This window comes from Hipposideros armiger, unplaced genomic scaffold (assembly GCF_001890085.2).
Source record: "Hipposideros armiger isolate ML-2016 unplaced genomic scaffold, ASM189008v1 scaffold_501, whole genome shotgun sequence".
NCBI lineage: Eukaryota > Metazoa > Chordata > Mammalia > Chiroptera > Hipposideridae > Hipposideros > Hipposideros armiger.
This window is the reverse complement of record NW_017731851.1, coordinates 1,240,493-1,253,010: the sequence shown is the minus strand read 5'-3', so window position 1 is coordinate 1,253,010 and position 12,518 is coordinate 1,240,493. Positions and strand designations below refer to the sequence as shown.

At 40.8% G+C, this 12,518-nt stretch overlaps 1 protein-coding gene across 1 annotated transcript in view; it reads left to right on the top strand.

Moving 5' to 3' along the window:
- Positions 1-12,518, top strand: part of ABCA4 (ATP binding cassette subfamily A member 4) — a 131,783-nt gene that overhangs the window by 28,778 nt on the left and 90,487 nt on the right. The window contains exon 7 of the mRNA XM_019667548.1: positions 10,462-10,551. Coding sequence (XP_019523093.1) covers positions 10,462-10,551 — 90 coding nt within the window. The remainder of the gene's footprint in view (positions 1-10,461; positions 10,552-12,518) is intronic.

Genomic DNA, 12,518 nt, shown 5'->3' with positions numbered 1-12,518 from the left:
AAGAAATAAAACGGCAACAGGAGAGAGGAACATGAATGTGCATACATTAAATGTACATTAGCCCTATGGGCTTGATTGGCCTGTCTTGATTTCTTTTAGGCTCCAGGCATATAGGAGGCCAGGTTTTATTTTCATGACAGTTCCTATGCTGTTTTCGTGCATTTAAAAAGAAAAAAGTACTGAGAGGTCAACGCTAATTTCACTTCGGACATAAGCAGGTCCCTGTGAAGGCTGCTCTTAGGATAATGGGTCCTGGGTTCTGTCCTTTATTCAGTAGATCTAGATTGAGCACCAAACATTAGGTAGGCATCAAGTTTTCTCCAGGGTAAACTGGTTTTAAGAAGGATTTTTGCCTCTTATATTTCTTATCTTTATATAACAGTAGTTCTTAACTTTTTTATGGATTAGGACTACCTATGAGAATCTGATGACAGCCCTAAACCTTTTCCCTAGAGAAACATAAGTTCACATAGGCACACGTGGGTGGGGACTCATGGAACCTGTGAAGCCAGATGCCAAGTAAAGAGCTTTTGCATTAAAATTTCTTTCCTGCCTTCCATTAATATACATCCTTTTCTAAAGGGTCTCAATATAGCCAAAGAGTCTTCCTTAACTCTCCTTATGAAGTAGTCAGCTTCTCCCCTGAGCATGGGAACCAATGGTGAGAGGACCAGATCGTGGGCAGCCCTCTGGAGTCCACTTCTCCTGGTGGCCAAGAGACTGGGTCCTGGCCCTGGGTAGGCCCCTAACTTGCTGTCATTTAAAAGGATCTCAGTCACCCCATCTGTAAGATAGAGATAACAAGACCCATGTTACATATCTCATGGGGTGGGAGTGACATTCTCATCAGAGGAGAGATGGGAAAACATTTTAGCTCTTACCAAAACATGAATGCAGCCATTTGCCAAGGCCCCACTGTATCCCCATTATTGTTCCACTCCCAGAAATGTCCTCCTCAAACTCTTAGGTGGGACTTTCTCCTTCCTCAGACCCCTCAGATTAGCAAGAGGTCTGTCTCATTAGCAAGAGGTCTGTCTTTTGACTGCTCCTAGATACCAAACTCAGTTTTGCTTTCATCAACCAAAATACCGGGACTGAAGTCACAACGGCGAGAAAAAGTCCTAGTTTCTGTTGAGCCAAAGAAAGTCCCATAACTGGTCTGTTCACATACCCTAGAGCCCACCCTCTCATCAGACACTCTGTCCCCTCCAGTCCCGGGAGACAGCATGTCTCTGTGACCTCTCCTATTAGAGATAGTTTGGCATTTTCCTCCCACCTCTGAGTGATTTAGTCTGAATTCTCCACTCATGACGCATTTCCTGGTACTCAGGGTGTCCCCTCGGGTTGCCCCCTCACCACTGAAGCCAGCTTCCTCTCTTTTCATCTGATGCTTAACAACTGTCAGGTTGCAACAAACGTGCTTTAAATCCACATTCTCCCAGTTGCCTAGCAACAACTTCCCTACCGGATAAATCTGGATTTCCTGTAGCTGCAGCCCAGCACTGAACACAGCGGGTCACACTGTCTGTCCGCCACTTCATCTGCTTTTCACCTCTGGGTGCTTTCAAGACAGCAGCTCATCCTTCACTCCAGAACCTACTGGCTCCCCGAGGCCGTGTCATCCCTGTGGACAATTGTAACCTAAGGCTACCTATTTACCCTTGTGTTAAGTAAATTCTCAACTTAGAAACCAATACTGTTTTCTAATATGGTCTTCTTTGCATCAGAGAAAGTAAACAAAAAAGTCAACTCATAAAACGTTCCATTTGTGTGCTGGCAGCATGGCATCTGTTTAATTAATCCATTGGATCCAAAGCATCAGCAAATACTGCTCAAACAACATTTTTTTAGTAGCTGATATGTTTCATGCTGCCTTCAGAAAAAAATATTACAGTCCCAAAAGATAGGCATGTTTCTTGTCCCGTGAGAACCCAAAAGAGAGACTTCGACTAACCAAATCTTTTTGGCTACTGGGTAGGGCCTAGTATCCATTTCTTAGGTACGGGACTGAGGCCCAGGGACCCCTCAGACCAATCACAGCTGATGGGAAATAATAGAGATATACCCTTTTCATAGCCCTATTTATATATCCAGTCTCCTTACGAGGTCTAATCAGACTTTGAACTTAGGTTGGTGGTGCTGAGCCAGTTACTTGTTATTTGGGAAATTAAGAGAACTTGTTTGGCATAGGAAACAGTGGTGTGTGTGTGTGTTACTTGCCATTTGTTCTATGACCTTTTTTCCAGGAATGTTTTCACATTTCCATTCAAATAAACTTACATTCTCTTCCAATTCTTTTGGCAGGAATAATCCATGAGGATTTGAATAGATAATGCAGGAGGGAACTAAAGGAAGAGGAGAGTCCTGGGAAAGTTATTTTATAATTTATGGCAACATTATTCAGACAATTGGTGACCAGATTTTATGGAGGGCTGACTAGGAAGGGCAGGCGCTATTCTGAGATGTACGTGGTATCCAAAATGAAGGTGTGAGTGCAAGACTCTTATCATCTCCACTGGAAAGAACTCAGAAAGAAATTGCAGCTATAGTACCAGGCACACAGCTGAGCTCAGTAAAATATTTGAATAATGAATATTATTAAATTATTGACAAGATTAAAAAAGAAAGTGTTAACCAGACACAAAAATGCATTTTAAGCTGTTGTTTCCCAATTTCCTGGTCTTGTTTTTATCTGGCCATCTCTCTAGTCACTCTCCCTTGCTGACTTGCCTCACGTTCTTCCCTCCACCTGGAATTCTTGGCCCTCCCCTTCCATCTACAAACACTGCCCTCCCCCTCACTGCTGTCAACTGGTCTTCTTTCAAATATCAGCTCAACTGTCACCTTCCCTGTCCCTAAGGTGGAATTGACGGCTCCCTTTCTGTAAGTCACCATCATACCTTAGAGATACCTCATGGAGCCTAAAACCTCAATAGACCCTGTCTCTTTTCCACTAGATTATAGTTAATTTACTCATTAATTAATATAACACATTTGTGTAGCATGCCCTGAGGAGGGATATATATATATATGGGAAAGAAGACCTTGTGGAGAAGGTGAGTGGCCTCAGACGAGTTGAGTCTGGCGACTAGGGCAGGGTGAGGATGGGGTGGAATGGGGCAGGTTGGCACTTTACCTATTAGGCCCTAAAGTGGTAGTCATAGCATTTAAGAACAGCAAGCTTTGCAGAGGCCTACAAAAATGTTTAAGACTTGGAAAAATAAAATAACTATATATATATATATATATATATATGGCTCTGAAATACAAGGAAAAACTTTAGAATTGAACTTAATAAACATTAAATGTTTAAGCAAAATGATATTAAACTTTATTGTTAAATTTACTATTCATAAAATTCGAAATTTACAAACTAATTTATAGTTCAGGTTCCCCCCTTTACAAACAGTCCTAAGTACTTGCAATGATTGCTGAGAAAACATACTACATCATTTATTAAATGAATTACTCAAGGTCCAATAACTTCAAAAGCAAAATGAAGAACCTGAAAAATGTATATAGAGATATCTATCTACCTTGGTAGATAGACATTGATACATATAGGTATGAATAGAGAACAGGTGCTTTTCAATGTGTTGGATTTGACGTGGGATGGGGTTTTAAGACCAGTGTGCCTAGAGCCTATGGAGGTAAAGGAGAGGGAATGGAGAGAAGGTGTCCTCTTAGGCAAAATACAGTCACAGATAATCTCCAGCCCACAGTGAAGTGAGGAAAACAGACAACAAACTTACAAAGAAGGGGAAGTAATTAAAAGTGATGGGAGCTGGCGACTGATTGATGTTCAATCTCTTTGGACACACGGATGCAACAATTTCTTATTTTCTGTGCCTCTGGGCTCCAAGCTCCTTTTAGGTGCCTCCCGATCACGTAGGAGCTGATTGTTTTTTCTCTGCACAGCTTCTTTGGACTCTGGTCCTTGATTCCAGCTTCCTCCCACAGCAGGCTTTTAGGTATTCCTTGGCTATCTTCTCTGTAATCAGAGGGCTTTTCCTACCCCACACTCAGACCCAGCACTACTTCCTAGATCTCCAAGCTGGGGATTTTGACACTGGAATTGGAATAGGGAAAGATCAGGGATGACTCCCAGGCTTCTAACTTTGGTGACTGGTCAGAAGGTGATGCCATCAACTGAAGAAGGGCCTACAGGAACAGAAGCTGGTGTCGGGGAAGATGACGTGATCAGTTTAGGACAAGGTGGAGCTGGACCAATGTCCAGCAGACAGTTGGATATGTAAATCTGGAGGAGGATATGGAGGCCCTTGGGACCCTCGGCACTGAAGGGGAAGGTGGAGGCAGGGGAGCTCAGGGCAAGGCAGAGAAGGAACAGAGCAAACCAGGGGAGAACAGACATCAAGTGAGGAAAAGGATATGCCAAAAGTCTCAAGAAAAGCAGAGAGGTCTGAAAAGACAAGAAGCCAAAGTGTCCCTTAGACCAGGGGTTGACAAACTTTTGAGACGGAAGAGCCACCAGGGGTCAACAAACTGTGGCTTACAAGCCGCAGGCTCTGAAGTAAAATTGAAAATAAAAATAAATATCATAGTTTCATTTACAAAATTTTTAAAGGATATTATTCACATAATGGTTATTATATAAAAATGTATTTATGGCTCTCGAATAATTTTTAAATTGTTGTGAGGGACAGAATTGGCTCTTCCAGGAGTTGGCAAACTTTTGAGATAGAACGTATCCAAAGAGCTGCATGTGGCTCACGAGCCGCAGTTTGCTGACCCTTGCCTTAGACTTAAAAACTAGGAGGAAACTGAGAGTTCTAGTTCAAGCTTGTTAGTAGCATGGTCAGGGTGGAAAACATGGTGAGGAATTAAAGTCCCTGAATGTGGACTACTCCTCTAAGACGTGTGGGAATAAGGGGTGGGGGTGGGAGGGAGTTAGACTGTAGCTACTGGGGATGAGAGATCAGAGGAAGTTCTTTCTTTCATATGTGAGAGTTTTGAGCACATATACATGATAATAATGATGACAAAGCTGAAAATACATCAGTGAGATTCTTGAAGGTAAACTTCATAAAGGGAGGACTTTGCCTTGTTCATTGCTGCACTCCCAGTAGCTGGCACAGAACAGACACTCAATATATATTTGTCAAATGTATAACTGTGTCATTTAGAAATTGCCATTGGGTATAACAGAATGCTGAAAAACAGTGGGTTTTATTTCGCTCCCAAAGCAGAGTCCTGTGGTGGGTCATTCAGGAATGCTCTGGAGGCTTCACTAATGTTCTCAAGAACCGGGCCTCCTCTTCTTTTCCCTCATGCGTCTCTAGCACGATCTCCAGATTTCTGCTGCACCTCCCTCAGCACATCAGTGTTCCAGGCAGAGGGAAGGCAAAGGCAGCCGACCCTTTTTTGAAAGACCTTTCCCAGAAGCCCCATCCTATGACCTCTCCTGGTAGCTTATTGGTCAGAATTATCATATGAACACCCAATATACTAGGGAGTCTGGGAAATGTAGTTTCTTAGCCAGGCATTATCACTTTTAGCAAAGTCAGGTAGACAAACAGCAATTTCTGCTGTCACAGTGACAGTCAAGTCACAGCAGAAGCAGGAGGAAAAGGGCCAAGAGCCTATGTTTCAGAGATCGTCCTCATACAGAATGGACACTGTCTCTTCTGAGGGTGGGTGTGATGTAGCTCAGTTTGTGGGCCATGGATAGGAATGTGAGGATGACTGTGACCACTGATGTCAGTTTTCTCAGTGAGGACAGAGATCTGTTCGTTTTTGTATCTCTCATGTCTTCAGTGCTAGCACATGAATTCAATGCTAATCAATGTTTATGGAATATTTTTGATTTATCAGGACTCTTAGACAACAGGGTGATGAAAATGTGGGGATCAATTGGGGGATGCTTTTCTCATATTCTTGGAGCGAACCTTTAGTCTTTAGGGAAAGCAAAAACCAGACTTGAGACGGTATTCTACAACCCCTGCCATATAAGCTAATGCGATTAAAATATAAACCATGGTCAAAACGCAGAGACCTGTGGAATTGTCAACCAGGGGAAAGATGTAAAAATAAAGTAAAAGTTTGGTTTTTCCGGAAGGACACATAACACGTTATTAGTAGTGATTACTCTTGGAGGGTAGCTGCAGATTGCGGGGAGAGCTTTACCCTTTATGTACTTTATGTAAGTAAGTAGGTGTTACTTTTATCTTTAAAAAAATCTAAGTGTTAAATGACTCAGAACTGCCTGGGCAATAAAACTGATTGAATTAGTAAAACTGGATAATTATGAACTTTCAGAAAATTATTAACTTAGCACTCCTTCATTGCATCTACTTCTAACAGGACCTCAGTGTAGGGGAATTTGACTTCAAGATGAAAAGACCAAAAATTATTTGCTCTTTTTTTTAAAAGGCAACTTAAAAGTAGACTTATCTGCAGGGCCTTTTCTAACTGGACATTGATGAGTGTATCATAGCCTCTAAGACAGCCTTCATTCCACTGCCCACTATTATGATTCACAAATGTTTCCTGAGCTACTACAAAAAAAGCAATGGATAAGAATTTTGAGAAATGCAAAGATAAAAAGATAGAGTCCCTGCCTGTGATGGTTCATTTTATGTGTCAACCTACCTGACTCATGGGGTGTCCAGATATTTGATCAAATGTTATCTTGGGTGTTTCTGTGAGGGTGTTTTTTACTAAGATTAACATTTAAATCAATAGACTAAGTACAACAGATTGCCCTCCTAGTGCGTGTGGGCCTTGTCTAATCAGTTGAAGGCCTAAACAGAACAAAAGGGCAGACCCTCCCCCAAGTAAGAGAGAATTCTTCATGCCTGACTGCCTTCCAACTGGGACAGTGGCTTTCTTCTGCCTTCAGACTCAAACATCAGCTCTCCTGGGTCTCCAGCCTGCCTACTCACCCTACAGATCTTGAGACTTGCCAACCTCCATATGCATTAGCCAATTCCTTATAGTAAGTCTCTGTCTCTGTCTCTGTCTCTGTCTCTCTCTCTCTCTCTCTCTCTCTATATATATATATATATATGTATATATACATATATACATATATAGAGAGAATACATATATATGTGTTCACATATATATGAATGCATACATACAATGTATGTATATATATATTATATACAGTAAGTCCTTACTTAACATTATTGACAGGTTCTGTGACTTGAAGCAAAACAACGTGTAACAAAATTAATTTTACCATAGGCTCATTGATATAAATAAGAGTTAAACTCTTATGGCATCTCATCAGCATTATAATGAAACGACATTGAACAAAATATTATTCAAGGGCCTCCTCTATATAATATATAATATATACATATGTGATATATATATTATATATAAAATATATACACCCTATTATATGTATTTCTCTGGAAAACCCTAATATACTGCCCTAAATACGCATATTATTTCATGGAGTATCATGCATATACACAATTGTAGCTGATTTGCTTGTTGCTATAATAAGAATATTTATTTATTCATCAAATTATATATATACACATATATATGTGTATATATGTATATATATACATATATATGTGTATATATGTGTATATATATATATATATATATTAGAGAGAGAGAGAGAGCCAAAAAAATGTATACACATTTTAAGAAAGGAAAAAACTATTAAAGTTGTAATACTCAATATATACCAATAACAAAAGATGACTACAAGTCACGTTTAACTTCGCAATTACAAGAGGTGCTCAAAGTGGTTACCACCAGCATCCAGAAACTTCTGATTACGGTGAGCTATTGCTTGAGCAACTTTGACCAAAGTGTCCATTTGTATATGTTTTTTTGGCACCCCGGGTATAAATATATATAACAGACATAGTTCCTATCTATTTGGAGCTATATAAGATGACTAGTAAATAATAACAATAATTACCAGTGATGTAGAGTGCAAAGGAAAGGAAAGAAGCAACGTGCTCTAAAAGAACAGAACAGGGCAGGGTGAGCAAAGGAGCATAGAGAAGGGAATGTTATCTAAATCTACCATGGGACAATTGTCCTTCAAATAGATAGTTGTGTTAGGAATGAGACTTGAAGGATGAGAAGTTTGCCAGGCAGAGAAGGGCAGGGGGAAAGGTGTGCAGAGGAGGAGGCATGAGAAAGACTGACATGCATGTTAGGGAATGTAGAAAGAAGCCCAGTCTATGGGAGAAAAAGCAAGCGAGAAGGTGAGGTGGGGAGCCATGTACCAGCTCATGAAGGACCACGTGTCCAGCGCTGGTACTGACCTTCTTTCCTGGAGGCAGTAGGGAGCCATGGAAGATCTTTGAGCAGGAGAAGTGACATGATTGGATTGTCCCATTAGGCTACATTGTTGAGGGTGGAAGGTAGGAGATTGGAGGCAAGGGACCAGCAAGAAGGCTCTTCTGATACAATATTCTGGGAGACAAGCAAGAGGAACCTGAGCAAAGGCAGTCCTAGTGAAGAAGGAAAAATGATAGGAGAGAATATTTACTTAGTATTCACGTATTCAGCAATTTATTTACTTTTGCATGCAAAAAAACCCTTTTTTATTTTAAGAACGTTGTTATAGAAATAAATATAAAAAATTAGAGAGTCTTATAATGAACCCGCATAAACCCATCACCCAGCTTCAACTATTCTCAGCATTTGGCTGTTCTCGTTGTACCTGTTCCTCATTTTTTCTCCCTTAAGTTTTTTAAAACAAATCACAGACAGTGTATGATTTCACCCTTACATACTTCCTTATGTTCCTCTAACAGATAAAAACGTACTTCTTTTAACAAAACCAGAATGCTATAATCACACCAAACAAAATTAACAATAATTCCTTAATGTTATCTAATACTTGGTCCTGTTCACTTGCCCTCTGATTGTTTCAGCTGGTTTGTTCTGATCAAAATCAAGAGAAGGTCTGCGCATGACATTTTATTAATGTATCTCTTAGATCCCCTTTCCTCTATGATAGAGTTTTACTGTCGATACTTAGAAAAATCAACAGGATTTGGTGATAACTTGCCATCGACGTACATTTTTGACTTGCTTGCTTCCTCCCTTCTACCGACTTTTCTCAGCCCCACCATCCTATGGGAAAAATACGAATTCACGTGCTTTGCCCAGCATACACTGAAGCTATTTTCAAGGAGTTTGAAATAAGTCACACCAAGACCAATGCCTAGGCTTAGTGTTAACGTTAAGGAGGAATGATACTTCTCAGTGGTGGAGTTTCAATAGAGGCTTTGCTGTTCCTTCCTCTGGAAGATTCTCCTGTCTGCTTTGTAGCTCTCATGCGTAACAAAGGCTTCCATCTTACAATTAGAAAATAAGCCTGAAATGCCAATGTCCCATGAGAGTGCCTACGTTTATTTTTTGCTTTCAGGGTCAGAGAGAATGTGAGGATCCTGCCCCTACATCAGGGGGGAAGGGGAGCAGGACGCAGAGCTAGAAAGGGGAGGCTAGGCTGGCCAAAGCCCAGCTCCACCTGCTTCAGTGCTTTGCCACAGCCAGATCCATCCACCCATCATTTAGGAGAACCGCACTGGCAAATAAAACGCTGAGGTTGTGGCTTGTGGGCCACAAATTCTTGAATCAGAATTACATGTCGAGCTTGTTAAAATGCAGGTCCCCTCCAGGCCTACTCAAAATGTACACTAGAGTTTGAAAGCCACTGTTTTAAAACTTAGAATTCAGTCCTGAAAGACATAGGATCAGTGATTCAATCAGTGTCGAAACTATGAAGAAGGAAGTCATTCACTCAGGACTTGAACTTGGTTTTTGGAAAACAAGGTGTTCCCAACAGGCTCTGGGACTTAGAGCCAGCAAGTGGATTTCCACATTCCCAACCACTGTGGAAAATGCACGAACAGTTGTGTATTGTCACATGGGCCTGCGGTCGCCAGAACACTGCTGCCAACCGGAGACTCTGCAAGGAAACTTCTCTCTCTTTAAAGTGACCAGCAGCCGCTTTGAAAGAAAGGTGATGTCACTGGTCAGAGCTTACATAAGAAAGTAGTGTCAAACAGAGGAAGCGACACAACCTGCCTTAAAGGACACAAAAGGAGCAAAGACGTGAACAATGACGAGGAAGCCTGCGAGTGTATACACAGCCGGCGGTGAACAGATGGCCACCACCGTAGGCAACCTTCCTCCACGCTCTGTTTTCCTTCCTCCAGGAGTCTTGTTTGGTATCACTAAACCAGCAGTCAGAATCACTTTGGCGTATTTAATGTCACCGTGAAACTATTTGTGATTGACTAGCTCAGCAGGGTGACTTGGAATAAGAGCCTTTGATTTTCTCAATTAGATAAAAGAAGTTTGTTTCTGAAAGCAATCTTGCAGAAAGAAAAGATTCTGTGATGAGAAAGAAGGGGATAGATGTTTTTCAAGCCTACAGGAGATCTGATATGTGTGTATGTATAACAACATTCATATATGTATATATATATATAATTATTTTTCCTCTATCAATTACAGCTTCCTACACTCCTAGACAGCAGTTCCCAAGGTATCAATCTGAGATCCTGGGGAAGAATATTATCTGATATGTCACCAAGAATTCAAGAGGTAAGTGGTCTGATCATAGTTTGTAATTCCATTTTATCTTTCCACCATTTTGCCAAACTTATTATATCAAACAATTTAATTGTACCTCAAACCTGTTCACGGAGAAGTACATTTGAAATTTCCACCTAGCAATTTCAGAGCACCTGTTCATATCCCAAATCATCTGTGCTCCTGAGTTGGAGGCAAAAAGAAGGGAACTATCCTGATTTCATGCCTAGGAAGAAATGCCACCTTGTCTGGGGTGGCACAGATTATCATTAGACTGTCGATCGATCTAAGTCTTTCCCATGTGGAGGTGGTCTGTTACTATATTTTGCTCATAAAATCCACATAAATCCATACCACAATAGTAGTAGCACACATTTATAGAGTGCTTACAGCACTAAGTGGCTTACATACGTATATCAACTCATCACAAAGAAAATAATTGGCTCTTATGCGTTGTTTTGTGAACGTCATGCACATTTTAATTAACATCTGGTTGCACAGCCTTTGCCTGTGTAGAAACTGATTTTCCACTCAGTAGATGAGAGGCGCTGGGGCATGATGATGAACAGAAAGATATGGCAGCTGCCCTTGTGCAACGTATAGTTCAATGGGGAAGAGAGATGTAATAAAATACACAATTACCTTCAAGTGTGATGAGTATGAGTAAGGGAGGCAAAAGGTGAAAATCATTTTCCCCGAACTTTTCCCTCCTCCAGTATTGTCAGCTGACTTGGTCTTAGCCGACCTGAAAAACGGCGTGGTTGGGATCTGTTTTCATAAAACTAAGCTCAACCTAGGCAGAGTGTGAGCAGGGGAAGTTAGGGCCGAGTGCTGTGCAGGGAGAGTTAAAGATGGGCCCATTGTTCTGATGGCCACCTACTGTGGTGGGAGTCTCTGTTTAACATTTTTCATAAGCATTTTAAAAATTCATATCGGTATAATAGGGTAAAGTTGATAGAGAATGTAAAAACAAACAAACAAACAAAAAACCCAATGCATATCAACACTCTTACTTCTGTGTGGGAGTTCCAGAAGGTTCCTTGCCTGTGTAAGATAGCAAGTCTGAGCATTTCTGAACTAGGTTGAAGCAGATGGCCTACTTTATATTAACTGATACTGGACCATTTGACCCTGGAACAGCCCCTTCATCTCTGAGTGCTTTGATTAAACAAGCAACATAATAATAACCCCTTATAACACTGTCATAAGACTTACTGTTGTTGGAGCAATTTGAGATTCCGACTTTATTATTGAAGCCTAGACTGTGATTATAGGCATGACTCACTGTGTGGATTCTACATGGTGCTCGATGGTTTCAGAGGGCAAGTGTTGGCATGTGGACAAAGAGAGGGGATGACAGGTAAACATCACTTATTGCAGCAGGGGAACTGTTTTCAGTTTCACCTGATTGACTCCTAATGGTTTTTTAAATTCCCAAGTGCCTTTGAAAATGATTAATTAAGTGTGTTTGGAGAATAATAGCAGCATTGTTTTTATTTGTATTTTCCCCTAAAGCAAAGCCAGGTAGCATTATGGGAGCTGAGACCCTGGCAACACTGGCATCCCTCAACTTATTCTCAGCATTACAGATCTACCTTCAAAGGATGAGGCCAGCGAGTGCCACAGAGAGGAGACCACCAGCTTCTTCTTAGTTGGGTGCAGAATTTAAAAAGCGTTTTTCCAAAACAATAAAGCACTTTTCCAAGTATGGATACTTCATCTATTCTGTATTTGCTTGGATCGTCACACACACACACACACACACACACACACACACACACACACACACACAGAAACCACAGACCACACATTTCAGGGAAATGGAAGAGTTCACATTTGGTAAAATTGAGCTAATCAGAAGATAATTTTCCAAGTATAAGAAACTAAATTCTGAATTATTTAGCCAAAGAAATTTAACTAAATCTGACCTTGCCTTTCTAGGATGGAGCCGTTCTTCCATCATTTTATTTCCCAATTTT